This window comes from Corvus cornix, chromosome 1 (genome assembly GCF_000738735.6).
Source record: "Corvus cornix cornix isolate S_Up_H32 chromosome 1, ASM73873v5, whole genome shotgun sequence".
NCBI classification, from domain to species: Eukaryota; Metazoa; Chordata; class Aves; order Passeriformes; family Corvidae; genus Corvus; species Corvus cornix.
Genome location: NC_046332.1, coordinates 111,964,059 through 111,980,109, shown reverse-complemented (window position 1 = coordinate 111,980,109; position 16,051 = coordinate 111,964,059). Strand labels below are relative to the sequence as shown.

General features: G+C 45.0%; 2 protein-coding genes across 16 annotated transcripts in view; one reads left to right on the top strand and one right to left on the bottom strand.

The window, feature by feature from the left end:
- The window catches only part of KDM6A (lysine demethylase 6A), a 151,949-nt gene extending 141,903 nt beyond the window's left edge, over positions 1-10,046 (bottom strand). For 9 of the 15 annotated variants that reach the window (XR_005601988.1, XR_005601991.1, XR_005601990.1 and 6 more), the window contains exons 1-2: positions 9,744-10,046; positions 9,477-9,540 (exon numbers count right to left, since the gene is read on the bottom strand). Coding sequence is in view for 7 of the 15 variants with exons in the window: in XM_039552533.1 (XP_039408467.1) it covers positions 9,477-9,540; positions 9,744-9,901 (222 nt within the window). In the remaining 8 variants the exon portion in view is untranslated. The remainder of the gene's footprint in view (positions 1-9,476; positions 9,541-9,743) is intronic. The other 6 variants (XR_005601995.1, XM_039552575.1, XM_039552549.1 and 3 more) reach the window with 2 other exon arrangements.
- Positions 10,047-11,131: 1,085 nt separating this feature from the next.
- The window catches only part of FUNDC1 (FUN14 domain containing 1), a 47,369-nt gene continuing 42,449 nt past the window's right edge, over positions 11,132-16,051 (top strand). The window contains exon 1 of the mRNA XM_010394586.4: positions 11,132-11,274. Within this exon, the coding sequence (XP_010392888.2) occupies positions 11,148-11,274 (127 nt within the window). The 5' untranslated portion in view covers positions 11,132-11,147. The remainder of the gene's footprint in view (positions 11,275-16,051) is intronic.

The window sequence follows — 16,051 nt, the reverse complement described above, 5'->3', positions numbered from 1 at the left end:
AAGAAGGAGCATTTCCCACCCTGCTCTGGGTGCTGCCCATCAGCCAGCTCCCATACACACACAGATCCCTTGTCTGGAACACAACACACCAGTTTCTCCAGGAAAAGGCTGTGGGAAACTGCATGGAAAGACCTGAATCTGAGGAAGACAATGCCCACCACTGGTTCCATACACACAAAGCAGGTTACTCTGTGCTAGGAGGCAGTTAGTTTTGCCAAGAATGATTTGCCCTTGGTGAATCTGTGCCAGCTTTTCCCAATCATGTGATTCATCCGACTTGTGACAGCCCCCAGGAGGATTCGTACCATAACTTTCCCTGGGACTGAAGTAAGACTGATGAGCTGATAATTTAGTGCATTCTTGTTTAAACCCTTCTGGAAGATGGGGCAACATGAGCCTTCTCCCAGTGTTCTGGAACATTCCCCAATCCCCATGACTTCTCAATGATTATGGAGAGCAGCCTCCCAACAGTATCCAGCCAGCTCTCTTAACACCCTCAGATGGCTAATTTGTAGGGGTCAAGTTCCTGCAATAGTTCACACACACCAATAATTCCTTCACTGACAGTAGGTCTGCACATGGAACTGGATTTTTGTTCCCAAGGTCTGGGGCCCAAGAGTGCTGGTAAAGAGAGAAGTGAAAGAAGTGCAGAAAACCTCTGGCTTTTTAGCATTGTTGGCAACTGATTCACCTCTCCTGTTTAACAGACGGCCAGCATTTTCCTCTGTTTGCGCTCGTTGTTTATAATCCTGAAAAATCCTTTCCTGTAGTTTTTGACATCTCCAGCCACTTTCAAGTCCAGCTGAGCTTTTACTTTTCTAACTGCACCTCTGCACGCTCTGGCAATGCCCTTGTAGTTCTCAGTGGGTATTTGCTCATTTTTCCATCCCTGGTACACTCCTCCTCTTTTGGTTTTAAGCAGCCTCAGGAGCTTGCAGTTAAGTCAAGAGGATCTCTTACTCCACCTACTTCCCTTCCATTTAAAGGGGATGGACTGGTTTCATGCTTCCAGAAGAGAGTTCTGCAAGAACTCCCAGCACTCACTAGCTCCTTTATCCTCCATGGAAGCCTCCCATGGAATCCCTCCCAACTCAGCTCTGAGCAACCAGAAACTAGCTCTTCGAGTTTCTAAAACCTCTTAGTACTAACCTTCAATAGTGGTAATTTAAAACTAGTGAGTTTTCTATTTTTACTAGGTTATTTTTGATCTGAAACAGTTCTCCAGCCTGGTCCATCCCACAGACCAAAAGATGGTTTCACTGAAAGATATGAGAAGCAACAGAGAATACTTAAAATTCTGTTACCTAGAAGAAAAATACCTAAAAATAAAGTCTTAACTTCAATTCATCATTCTACTCTGTACTCCTGTGCAGGTAAGTTTTCAAATTGTAAGATAATGAAAACACTGCTTAAACAGAAAGTTAAAATGGACTAGAGTGGAAACAACAGAAGAATTCCGACAAAAAAAATACATCTCTTGGCTCTGTTCTAAAAGCTGTTGCAATGAATCTCTTGTCTAATGCTACAAACAATATTCTGAAATTGTTCAGAATTTTAAATTCTCAAAACGGAAGCAGAAATTTAATGAAAAGCACATTCACCATTCAGTCTGCTTTAGACTAATAACCAATCAATATTGAGAAGTGAATCATAATCCTCAAATGCCACTGTGAGGAAAGGAAATTACTTAAAGCCATTTTAACAAACAACAATTAATTTAACAACTTACCACAAAAGAAATTCATATGCAGACATACAGTGTTCTATTTGTAATTCATCACACACTTTTAGTCACTCCCTTTACGAAACTGTAAATGAGCTCTTAATTCTACATCTTAATTAAATAAGCTTCTGCCATGAACGCTACACATAGCAAATCCAAGAACCATAAAGGAAGGTAATTCGTCAATACAGCTCTGATGGTGACCCATGCATCCTCTCACACTCCAAAGTAAAAGTACCTGATAAATAATATTCTTCAACTCCCAAATATGCTTAATGGGGGTTTTGTTCATTAACATGGTATTTTATGTACATAAGGAATACCTTCCTATGATTCTTTAAATAGAAAGAATAGTATTCAGTATCAAGAATAATACCTGAACCACAGAGAAACTTTGACAGACAGAGGCTCATTTTTAGAAATGTACAGTTCAACAAACTTTGTAATGGCCACAAGCAAACTATCAAATGGCCCAATCTACTTGTGAGGGTATCAGCAGAACTCATCTTGAAAACAAGCTTTGAACAGACCCACATTTAACCAGGCCAGTCTTGTAAAGAGCCCGTCCACAGAGGAATTACTCTACTATGGCTATTTCTTTAGTCTGCTTATCCATAAAGCGGAAACATGTAATAAATATTTAAGTATTTTCTCTTGCTTTACTGAACTTCCTTCATCCAACCAACTCAGATTAAACTATATTAAACACAATTCCTTTCTTTCTTCACACCAAAAACGTTCTGTAAGGTACTAAGGTTATCCTCTTATATGCACCTATACAAATCCTGGCAGCCTTCGCAGAGCTCCATACAAGACTCACTTATTTCAATTCTGTCTGGTTTTAACTACAAATAAGCATTCTGCAAGATTAACATTGCTAACATTTTCTACAAAAAGTCAACTGGTCTCTATAATGACACATCAAGTTTAATAAGCATCACTTCAATGTTTAATTGTGAAAACAAATTACTCAAACCTTAGGCTTCAAGTACCACAGCTGCAGGACTTCACCAAAAGGAGTTAAAACAAAAAAGTAACTTACATGAGTTTTTAATGTAAAATACAAGGCAGGTGTGACACTAAAGGACTGAAGCTGCATCCGTGTACCTATCTGCATTCAGGATCAGCAGGACAATGGTTTGCCTCCTAGAATTACCTGATCCAGTACTAAAACCTGCCACCCATCTCAGTGCTGCACTCACCTCACACTCACAGCCCATCCCTTAATTCATTTCTGCTGAAGCTCATCCAGGCCCTTTAAGCAGTAACTAGTTTTTACACAGCTATTTAAGTATTCTCCAAGTACAAATATACACATTTCCTTCCCTTTCAGACTGTTGAGGATACAGCAAAATCACTCCCATTATCCAAAAATTTTACTAGGTGAGGACCAAGAAGAACTACTTTTGTTCTGTAATCTGAGAATGACCTTAAGTTTAACTGATGAATCTGTAAGGCTGGAAACCAGAACTTAATTTCTCGACAGAACCTAAGTTTGCCTAATTGTCAGTGGGATAAACAGTGGGCCATGGCATATAATTATGGTACTGGAAAGTCTTGTGACAAGTGTTAATCAGGAAAAAGTCTCTTCATAGCCATAAACATTTTCCATGACACTCTTCAATTTCGTATCGTCTCACTAATATAATGAAAACAAATGTTTCTACACGCACCAAGTTATCCAAGCATGAAACATCTACTCTTTTCTAAAACAGTGTAACAGACATATGGCATAGCTTTTAGAAGATGCTTTCAACACTTACTTCAGATGGTATCAACATTTGCAGATAGTTTTACCTCTATAATTACCAAGTCCACTCAACCCACTACGGTGAACAAACAGCTATGCAGGCTGGCAAGAGGCACAGATCCATGCTGAAAGCACACCTGAATAATACCATGCACAGACAAAGCTTTACTCTGTCTATTCCTTCTTCACACACTGTACTTGGATTCACCCAGAGAGAAATTTGAAAGCTAGAGGCCATGGTTATCGCGACGCACAAAAGGATCAATGGTTAAATTACTGGAATGGAATGAAAACAGTTGTGTCCCACACTTGCCACAGTTTTTCTTCACACTTTCGGAATTTAAATAATTTATCAGAACTTCTCTTCCTCAGCTGCTAAAATACAGCACTATTTCCCTCTCTACTCCATCCTGAACCACTGCCCACCTTGGCTGTTTGATTATTAAAGTCTGTAGGGCATGAATTACCTTAACTTGATGAACATGTACCACTTAGAAAAATGGACCACTTCAGCCTTCAGACTAGCAGAGCAATACTTAAAAGCTATAATATGTAACATGCAATCAACAAAAAAAAAATTCTTACATTATATTCCCTATTAATAGTCTCTTGATAGTGAATATAAAGCTTGCTGAAATGCAAATGCCAACACACCAAGTGCCCTGCAATCCTAACTACATCTCTACAAAAGCACGTTGTCTGTGGACATGAGATCCATCCTTCTCTCTTCATTAACACATTAAAATGACAAGTGCAATGTTTCTGACTTCATCAATTTTCTTGCCTTCAAAAAGTAGTACCAACACTGTACTTTACACTTAAAGAACAGTCAAAACATTCAGGGATATATGTTTAGAGCAATAAAATCCCACTATTTTAAGAAAAAAAAAAGCCTCGAACACTAGTTGTGAAAGTATCAAAACATGCTAAGCATTTCATACTTACAGTACTGTGTAATGTCCATTTGAAACAAAGCTGGTTTTAACACCAGATGAAGTACAAACACTGCAAATCTATAACCAAGTTTAAAGTACCAGGATACACAACCATTACATACACTATGGCTGTAATTACCAAGTACAAACATGGTACAACCATGAACTACAGAATGTGTCACCCATTACACCTTAACTGGATCCTAAAAAGCTGCACCCTATTAACACAAAGGCCAAACTGCATACAAAAAAAACATTGATCTTTCAAAAATCTATGGCTCAGTTAAAATTCTCCAATAAACACACTTTAAAAAGTGACACCTTCAAAAAAGGCTAGGAAACCAGTTCCACCCATGACACAATTTACAAAATTTTTATCCAAGTTCAACTTGCTCCACAGGACAGACAGTACAGTAGACAATAAACAATAGGGAATGCACAATATATTAAAAAAAAAACCAACAAACCAAACATAAAGGAACAACTCAAACATAAATTTACAGAAATTGAGAGAGGCTGCCCACTTCCTGGAATGCCTTACAAATGTCTCCTGGTACCAATTCCCAGTTTCTCAATTCCCAGTACTGCCATTATGTAAGGCAAACACTCTTAATTCTTTTTCAAGCAGTATTTCTTTGTTTTGATGAAAATAAATCAAGCCAAAATGTTTCCAAAGTTATTAAAAAAGAAACAAAACCACTTTACTACACTGAGACTAACCTGCTAAAATGTTTTCCTGCATAATTATTTTTCAAGCCATTTGTTATAAATGAAACTGAGAATATTTAATTATGGATTAGTAGGAAATTAACGTTAACGTCAACACCAAAAGGACAAAGTCAACATATACGAATTCACACTGTCCAAAACTACTTTTAAACAAGCAATACCTACAATTGTAAGAAAAATGAAAGAATATTGTCACTGTGCACTAAATTTGTAAGCTTCATAAAAGCACAGATAAGCACATTGTTAATTTTGTCAACACATGTGGCCTTTACACAAAGGAAATACCATTTTAAAAATCAGCTGGAAAACAAAAGGGCCGCAAAACCAAGAGAGGTAACACAGACTAAAACATGGCTTATTGTGGGGAACTACTTCATCTCTCTAAATCGACTTCAACATCAATACTTTTAAATGGAAATATGCTTCAGATTTTGTCCACAGGATATGACAAACTGATTAAACTCAATGAATAGGAATTAACAAGCATCTTATACCCAATAATACATCGGACCAGCTACATCAACCCACATCTGTATAGATGCCAATTACAGCTTATGAAACGATGGTTTGTCACTGCAATCAAGTCAACTTTGGCTAAACACTGGAAACATAATCAAAAACAAAAAAAAAAAAAAAGGAAGAAAGAAAATGAAGGAAGAAAGAGAAAGGAAATGCTTTGCAATTCGCTTCCAATACAATGGATATCCTCGCCCTCCCCCCCCCCAAGTAATCTTTAAGCTTCACCTCCTGCCAGAATGCCTTCCTGGGAGAAAGAGACATCAAGACAGCAGCAGGGTTTTTGTTTTGGGCTTTTTTTACTCTTCACGTTAATGTTCTTGTCAACTACGGAAGCGTAACAGTGGGCACTTTCTCCTACACAAGACTGACTACGTTGGGTTTCCAGCATTTCAACCAGTTTGAAAGGTGATCTCTCAATTTCCCTCCCCTCTTCCCCAAAACCACACTAACTGCAAACTGTGATTTTCAAGCTCCTTTTTTCTGCAAAATAAACAAAATTTTTGGCAACAGAAAATTCCATTCCTTTGTCACACATACTCACAGCATGTACACCATTACAGGAAAGTTTCTTTGGCTTATCACGTATCCAGTACATGGGGCAACATTACAATATTCCTGATCCTTAATATATACCTTCAATAATTCATAACATTGTATAGAACTCATGTCTTATCTTCCCTTTTGATTTGCTACACCCAGCAGCAGGGCTCAGCTTAGTTCACAATACTACAGCCCATACATCCTACAAAGCAAAACTGCCAAAAAGGGGGGACTGCAGACCTGGAGCATGAATAGAACCCACAATGAAATTAAAGCTCTAGACACAAAGCTTCCTCCATCCCTCAAAAAGATCCCAGTTTTCTTAAATCCTGTCAGGGTGTGGCTTCATTAAACCAAACTTCCTACTGCAAAGGCCTCCTGCAATCCCCTCCAAGCCGATGCACACCTCAGTGAACCCCACCAAAAATAAGTAGTGTCTCCTTGCACCCAGGCACCAAATTTAAGCCCACAGACTCCTGCTGCACAAGTACCCAGGCAGGGAACAGAGCTGTTCCCCAAACACTTACAACCCAGGGCATCCCATCAGTCTCCCCAGACAGGTACCCTGCTCCTGCCACCTCAACCACAGGTAACCAGGGAGTGCTGCCAGGCCCCACAGAGCACTCACTGCTACAGCCTGGAAGCCTCTGGAAAAGGTTCAATAGCGGGTGTGCTCCTCTTGCATCGAGGGGAGCACTGATAAATTTCTGCCTTTGTGAAGGATTCCTCTGGAAACATGACTCAATGGTTTTCCTTACCTGCTACGCTTGCACATAAATCTCACACAGTAACGCGCTGCCTTGTAGATTCTTAAATCAGTCAGTCAGGATTTCATAATTATGGAGTCTAGGGTCTTTGTTAGCTGTTGTTGCTCCATGCACAAAAGGAAACATTTTGTTGCTATCACTGCAAAACCAATTAATTAACTGCACGTATATTCGGACGCAGTTTCTACAATAAAAATAACTGCTACATTGAATTAAAGTGGTCGGCTAGATTAATTGTTCTAAAGCTTTCAATAGATCATAAATTGCATGAAGCTTCAAACACACAGAAAAGGAATGAAGCAGAAAATACCTTAAAAATAGCAACTTAACGGTAACAGAAACACAAGCACGTTCCCTCAAAGTAAAAAGCACAAACAAAACCGAAACTGGTTCAAGCCAAGAAATTCCTCTTAACATCTCTGCACCGAGCAGTAACGTTTTAATCCCTCCACTTCCTTAAATAATCTACCTTTCTCAAAAACAAGTTTTACAAAGAACATGCTTTGTGAGTTACTGTGCAATTCATAACTGTACAAAACATCATCCAAAAACTGAAGTGAAATAGCAAAATATTTGGTTTGCTAGGGGTTTTTTTTAGTATTCACTGCATGGATTTGCAGCTTAACACAGTAAAAGAACATACAATGGTATTTCTGGAAACGTGTTTTAAAACTATCAGAACGCCCCACAACTTCAGATTGTATATACTAAAATTACAATTGACTGGCATTAAAAAAAAAAGCATTATACATAAGAAAGGCACAAAACTCAACTAATAGGCTGAATTGCTTCTTGCATCACTTAATTTTACAGTACGCAAAATAAAACTTAACCCAGGGATTTTATGCGACACACAATCTAATGAGATACGAAGCTTTTATTTTCTATCTGGCATCCTTAAGCTCTATCCCATACAGGATTCAGTCTAATATTTCCGATAGCCTCAGCAGTATTCACAGAGCAGACAGGAGTTCTGGTTCACCAACAGTTAATGTACATTATTTAACTGTTTGACATGTCACTCCCCTACCTTTTTGATTAATGGGAAGAAGTGCTCTTATAAATAACTCTGAAAATCGAAAGGAAACCACGGGACTTTTTTTTTTTTTAATATAAGCACAAAGGAAAGTGTACTTGCTTTTCCTTCCATCCCTCCCCCCTCCCCCCACGTCCTGACATTGAGCTTTTCCAATCCTGCCAGAAATAAACACCCAAACACAAGCAAAGGCCTAGGCTATCCAACTCGACATGCTTTGGAGTCAAATCTTCAGATCAACCAAAACCAGCAGCAGAAAAAAAAATTCTCCACGATACAACCCGGGCACAACAATGGGATGAGCAGTGTCAAACGACAGGCTACTGACAGGAACAAGCCAGGAAGCAGGAACCAGAGGAGCACTGTCCCCTTTGCTTCAGCCGTGTAGCATTTTAAAAACAGTTCCACTTATTCTGTTACCCGAATGTTTCCCTGGCGTTTGGTGTTTAAGCACAGCTGGCAGACACTCGGCCCGCACAGCCTTTGTCAGCAGCTCACGGATGGGCAGCAGAACGTGCTACAGGTTGATAAGGAGGGCACCGGCTCTGCAAAGCAGCAGGAAAGCGCCCAGAAAGAACTTGGGATGCGCAGGAGAGTTTCCCTCAGCCTTCACCGGGGGCTCCACGCTCCCCATATTCGCTCCCGGTGTTTGTTTCGTGTTTACCTCCCCCCCCTTCTCTTTCTCCTCCCTGTCCGGCCATCTTGGGCCGACAGGAGCAGCCATTACTTAACTAAATGACAGGGCCAACAACTTTCCACAGAGACAAACACCTCTCTCCAGACACCGGGCAGGGCAGCCGCAGCCCGCGGGACGCCCCGCTGCCTGTCAAGCCGGGACGGCGGGCGGGACGCGGGGCTCGGCGAGGACCGGGGCACGCTAGACGGAGGCAGCGGGGCCCGCAGAGTAAACAAGTCACTCTGACGGGCTCCTAGAGCCGCTCAGCGCCGCGCCCGCCCCGGCCCGGACCCGCGCTCCCTGCGGGCTCCGGCCCCGGCTCCGCTCCCGGCGGCTGGGGGCGAAAACCACGAGGGAGGGTCCGGGGAGCGGCAACGTCAGCAGCGCCGAGCGCGCCCTCCCTCCCTCGCTCTCCCCGCTGCCGCCGCCTCCTCCTCCTCGTCCTCCGCCTTCCACCCCCCCCCCCCCCCTCCGCCCCCGGTCCCCCTCCCCCGGCCCGTCCGCTCCCGGCCCCGGGCTCCGCCACTTTCCCGTCCTGGGGCTGGACAGGCACTCGCATGGCCACGCTCCCTCGTCCCGCTCGGGGAGAATGGTGGGGGGCGTTAAAAGGAAAGGGGCAAAGGAGGCAGCAACGCGCAAAGACCCCGCGGAGGTGGCGGTGCCCCTCGCACACCCCTTGCACACACTCACCGTGCGGGCCCGGGGGTCCCGAGGGAAGGGGCGGCGGGGCCGCTCGCTCCCCATCCCCCGTTTCTCTCCCCCCTCCCCCCATCCCCGCTCCACATCCACCCTCGCGCTTACCTTTAACAGCAAGGCCTTCGTTCTGGCGCCATCTTCATGAAGCCTCAGAAATCCGAAGAGCCGGCTGCAAGGAGGGGAGCGGGCGGGAGGGAGGGGAGAGAGAGGCACCGGCGTTAGCGAGAGTCAGCGCGGCGGGCGGGCGAGGGCAGAGCGCGGCCCGGGAGCGGCGGCGCACGGGGAGCCGCGGGCAGGGGAGCGGGGGACACGGAGGGAGCGCGGGCCGAGCCGGGACACGGAGGCGGCCGGGGCGCAGTGGGGAGCGGGTACCTGTCGAGGCCGGATAGGGCTTCTCTCTCCTGGGCTGTCAAGCTGGCGAAGTCCTCCTCGCTCTGGCCGCTCGCTTTCCCCGCCGCCATTTTCTTTTCCTCATCACCGAAAGGAGCAGCAGAGGCGGCGGCGGCGAGCGACACTCCGCACGATTTCATGGAAACGCAGCGTAATTAACTCGCGGATCGCACCCCCCCTCCCTGCGCGCCCCCACACCCCCCAGCGCCGGGCGGGGCGGGGTGCCCGACACACACACACACCACAACTTTTATTACAACAACAACAGCCGGCAGGGAGGGGGAGGGAGGGAGGGGAGGGGAGGGGAGAGGGAGGGAGGGAGGCGGGGGAAGCCCCGCTGCTCGGAGGAGGGAGGGAGGGAGGGAAGGAGGGGGGAGGGAGCCCCAGCGCTGGAGACTCGGGGAGGAGGAGGAGGAGGTGGCGGCTGCGGATGGCGGCGGAGCGGGTGTTTACATCGCCGCTCGCCGCCAGCGGCGCGGGGAGCCGGGGTGTCGGGGAGCCGGGGGAACCCTCCTCGCCCGCCCCGCGGCTCGGGGTGTGTTTTGCCGCCCGTACAAACTTCCCCGGAGCCGCTGCCCAAAGTTGTTGTAATTGTGTCACACCGCGGACCCCGCGCGCCGCCACCGCGACCCCCCCGTCCCGCCCCGCCCGCCCGCGTCCGCGCAGCCAATTAGCGCCGCCGCCGCGCCCCACGTGACCTTTGTTGACTTACGTCAGTCATTGCGCTCCGCCGCCGCTGCGCTCCGGTTTGGTTGGCCCTCGCTGCCCGCCTCCCCCGCCGGCCTCACGCCATTGGTCGGTAGGTGAGCAAGGGGGTGGGGTTTCGGAGAGCCACCGTTTGTGATAGGTCAAGGGGGCCGTCAGTCACACAAGCTTTTCGATTAGCGAGCACCAGCAGGCTGGAATGCGCCTTTAAAAGGGGACGGGGGGGGGATGTCGGGAGTGGCGGGCGCTGGGGTGGGAGGAGGAGGAACGAAGGAGGGCTGCGCTCACGGGTGGAGTTGCGTAACGGGGGCTCCGGGCTGGAGGAGTGGACGCCGCTGAGGAAGGTGCCATGTCCCACCGGCGGGAGGCAGTAGGCACCCTCATACCCCCCCCCCCCCCCCCCGCCTCGGGCGTGGCGCTCTTGGCGCAAGCGGAAAATAAAGGCTTCCCCGAGCGGGGACAGGGCAGAATGGGGCTGCGAGGGGGATGCCTAGACGGCGGGTAACGCTCATGCGGAAGGGCGGGGGCTACCCCTGCCGTTGGTTTCGCCCACGCACCCCCGCCTCCCCCGGGAGCCCGTGACAGGTGGAGCGGCCCCCGCCGGCGCGCGCGCCCCCCGCGGCTGTCACGTGGCGCGGGCCGCCGCGCGCGCTTCGCGTGAGACGCACGGGAAGTCTCGCGATGCCTCGGGGGCCTCAGGGCGTGAGGGTGGGAAGGCCCGGCCCGGCCCCGGCTGGAGCGGTGGGAAAATCGCGAAGGATGGAAATGGCAACACCTGGGAATTTGCGCTTCTGGAGACGCCTCGTGTGTGAGTAAAGCTCTGAATTTCTTCAGGCGCGGAAAGGAAAGGGGGTTTGCTGCTTGCTTCCCCCGCTTCATATGGCTTAGCGCTGCTCCAGCCCGACTTGCAGATGAAGCGTTACCTGAGCATCATACAATGCCTTTAGGGACCTAAAAGATCGTCTCATTCCAATCCCCTGCCGTGGACAGGGACACTTTTCCCTAGACCAGGTTGCTCAGAGTCCCATCCAACCTGGTACTGAACACTTCCAGGGATGGGACATCCACGCCTGTTCCTGTGCCTCCACCCCATCCTTGGGTTCCTTGATTCCTCCACTCTTCCCAGCTCAACCTGGAGCCCGGGGACCACGTTTCGCTTTAGAGTACCACACAGCCAGGAGGCTTTAGGGTTTTTTATGGAAGATGTTTGCAAATCATTCGATCTTGGCTCTGCTGTGGTGTGTACGGGGAGGTGAGTCCTGCTTCAGGTGTGTGAGGGCACAGCTCATCCCCATTTTGCTGGGAAATGGATTAGAACAGCCTTCTGTAACAGCACTGCATCACTTTTCTGGTGCCTGGCTGAAGCTTCATGTCTGGGTTGGCTTTTCCCATTTGAATTTCTTGTTTGATGATTGCCAGGTGCTCTAAAGCAAAAGTAAAGCCATTAGCTGCCTTTGGGAATCAGGTCAACAAGGTAAAAGAGCCACCTATGCAGGGGCTGCTGCCGCTTGCTGGTTCTCCTTTAACTGCTACTCTCCAATCGTGTGCTTATGACACTGAAGCATATTTCTGCCTCTCTAAGTGTTAAACTAACACGTGTCAGTGATGTTTTTCAGGTGGATCCTCACATGTTTTTTGATCCTGATGGTGCAGAGACCTTGCCAGGATTGGAGACCTGGTCAAGACAAAGTCTTAAAATAATGCAAATGAAGACTCATAGTAGTGTGTCTATGCTCCTCTTAAAAGCAGACTTGTAGTGTAGCTCTCCTTTCTGATGCAAATCCCGGAAGAACAGAAAAAAAACCACCTGAGTTTGATGATGTTGCATTTCTTCATAAAACAGCAGCCAGTTTAAGAGTATTGGTGTAAGAGACAGGCATTTGTGTTTAAAGGACTTACAAGTTTGGAGTCCAGATAAAGACCAAGTTATTTTTGGTTCTGGGAATGGGCAATGGTCTGCTAATAGTGGAAAAAGAGCTATGATCAAACATCTGTGTTCGTCTCTATTGTCCATGGCTTCTCTGTCATGGATTTGCTCAGCAGAGTTTCCTCAGGTGCCCAAATCAGTGCCAAGAGCCTGACTGGTTGGGAATGTGCCATAAATACAGGATTTCAATGTAGATTGTTTTTGAGGATCTTGACTCCCAGGTGTAAAGTTTTCATTTTGCAGTATCCTGAGTATAAATCAGCAGAAAGGAAAGTAGGCAAAACCATTTCTCAGTGGAAGGAAGCATTTCTCTTGCTAAACTACTGGGCAAATCAGGAAACTGTAGAAGCAGAGTCCTTGTCCAGCTGAAACTTGTGTGTACCTGAAGTCACAACAACTGAGTTACTTCCCAAGTACTGTCAGTGCCACTCTTAGTCCCATATACCCTGCCTAAATTGATACGATTGAATTTCCAGGTGCCTTTATTCATTCGTTTGTTTGTTTATTTCTTTGCTGTCACTTCCAAGTCAGGTCGCAAATTGGAAGGAGCAGTAGATCAGTCCCTGTTGGATACGATTGAAATCTCATAGTCTTCTGTAATCCAGACATACTTTGTAGTCCCCTGCAGCAAGCTTCATCCCTGGTAAAACAATGGTGCTTGAAGCTGGGTATATCAATTCAAACTGGGTTTTTATTCCTGCTTTTTGAAGTTCCGGGCAGCTGCAAGCCTTGACCTGTTAAGCAAGTGAGGGCAGTGGTCATCTCCTTACCCAAGAAGCTCAGGAGCCACATGTGATCTCTACTGACACTGCTGTTTAACAAAGGATTTTGAGGTGTGGAGTCAACATTATGCTCCCAATAGCTCAGGAGACCTCTGACTATGAGGCAAATCCTTTTGCAGTAGAGCAGGCAAAATGTGATGAGACAATCTTTGATTCATGTGACAAGGTGCACATAGTGAAAAGACAGCAAAGAGAAAAGCAGGCTGACCTACAGAACCCACAGGATGCTATTTTGTGTCCTACAAACATAAATCTAACACTTGAATTGTTGCCATCTAGCCAAATTTTAGTTGACCTACCTGAAATACATGGCTATTTGGCATGTAAGGGAAAGCGGCATAAACTAGTAAAGCCTGGCAATAGTTAGTCAGGGAGAAAGCAGTTTCATTAACCTTTATATTTTTCTGCATTTGTTTTCCCTACTGTTGTTTTCTTCATTTACTCTGAGGTAAAAGAAGAAAAGCTTAAATTACTAAACTGTTTTCTTGATATTTGGAACAAAAATTCCTGTGGTGCTTCATTTTTGTACTTTAGCAGTGGCTTCTCTACTGTCCAGAGGTTCATAGTAAAATGACCTGCAATTTTCATGTTCCCTGTACTACCCACATTAAAGTTCTGATGAGTGTTGTGTGATGTTTTATGTTTTGACAGCATATGGTGGTCAAGAAAGTGGGGAAGCTGATCTAAACTCCAAGGTTTTGGGATGTTTTGTTTGGGGTTTTTTCCCCCCCCACAAAAAAAAGGCAAATGCTTTTGCTAGCAATAAGGAAAATCAATACACGGGTAGGAGAATTATTGAAAATAGGAAAAAAGTCATCCTGATACTGTTTCACTATGTTGATGAAAAAATTGCTCTTTAATCTCAGAAATACTTTACTAACTTTTGGTAGTAAGGGGAGTAAAAGTGAACTGGTCTAGGAAATGCCTTGTTATAAAAAAAAATACTTGTTTTTTATAATGAAAGTTTTAAAAACAAGGCTAAATGCTTTGGGTATTGACCTTAATTATTATTGTACTGTCTTGCTTGAATCATGTAGTCATTTTTGTCTATTGCCCTCTGTGTCCTTGGTTAGCACGACTTTAAAACCTGGGTTGTCTTTGAAAGGCTTAATGCTGGAATTCATTTGAGATTTAAGTGGTAATTCATGGTCATAAGAAGTCCATGCAGTCACCAGGTAAGCAGTAATGTCCATTCTTGTGCAGCAACATGTCAGCAATTCATTCTACTACATGGAAAAGCACGAATTTGTATCATGACCTTAACTGTATCCTGAGCTGTTTTCATGAAATTCAGAAAGCAGCGGGTTTTTGGGTTTTGTGTAGATTTGCTGTGTAGGAGACCAGTTCTCTGCATGCCAGCATGAACAGTGACTGTTTGCTGAAGCTCTACCAGTAGAAGAAACGACTGCTCGAAGAGCTCTATCCTATTTTTGCAGTATATAGATCTATGTTATACTGACAGTTTCTGCTGACGTGGAGAAATAAATAATGTGAAAAATTATACTTGTCCAGGAAGTCATTCCTTTACAGTGCTTCTGTTGGTAGATTCTTGGATCTTCTTTTCGATTGTGCCTGTGCCTCTCACCTCCAGCACTTTTGGTTGTGTCTTTGGTGTGTTTTCCAAAAGTGGAAATGTTTTCATTTGTGGTTGTAGTTTCAGCAAGTAAGTAGGTGAATGTCTGCCCTCCCTCTAGGTAGGAACTGGATGTGGCAGCTTATGACTTGCCACCTTCCAGAGAAATCACGTGTTTGACAGGAAATTATCCTGAAGGATCTCTGGATCTCTGCTCTTCCAAAACAGTCTAGAGAAACTGAGATTTCTTGCATTTTTTTCTATGCAGGAATTTGATTGTGTCTGTTGAGAAGATGATAAAATACTGTGCTTGTATTTGTCTTCAGATTGACGGTTGTAACTTAATAGAATTTGCCAAATGCTGTAAAGAAGAGGTGGTTTTATGTGTATTGACTTAACATTAGTTGCTGAGCTGATACCTTTGTAGCCTACTGGTTTTCTGGCTTGGAAGTAAAAAAACAAGTAAATCACATTTCTAAACCAGCTCTGAGCAAAATTATGTGGGTTTTTGTGTAAACATTTGAAAAGATCCAATCCTGATGCTCGGCAAACCAGGTGAATGGATAACTTTTGTGAATCCTGGGACAGAATCCATTATTATCCAAAACACTTTATTATCTGGTATTTTTGTTTTTCTCCTAGAGCAGAGGATGTCACATGCTCTTACTGGATTTAATTTAGTGTTTCATACTCAAATCTTTTTGAGAAAGTATCTGGGAATGAATTACTTTAACAGCCTCAGCTGTTTAAATGCTGCTTTTTTAATATTTTTATGGATGTCTAAAAGGACAAAATCTTCAATTACTAATCTAAAACACTATTTTGGTTGTAGTCTCTCTTTTGTGTCCATTTCCTATATCAGCCACTTTTTAAATCAGGTATTTTGCACAGGTGATGGTGGATACTAAGTCTTGTACTGGTGCACATACGAGAGTTTTAAGGGTGCAAACAGCAGAAGCAGCTTTGGGACATTGGGTGTGGCAGAGTCAAAGCCTTGGCTCAAGAAGCTCCATCTTGCACTTACTAAACACAAACCATGACAATTCTCCATCCTTGTCTAAGCACAGTTCAGGATTCCCTTGCAGCAATGGGTGAGTCAGGGCATTTCAAATGAAATAAAACATCATGCTTAAATCTGAAGACTTAGTTGCTGTAGGACAACTCTTGTATTTTTGAATGTTCCCAAAATGAGGTGCCATCCTGTTAATGTATAGGACACAACTGAGGACGAAACAGGGTTGTACTCAAAGCATGAAAATGTGTTCTTTGTATGTAACTGGGAAACACCAAACTGAAATTTGCT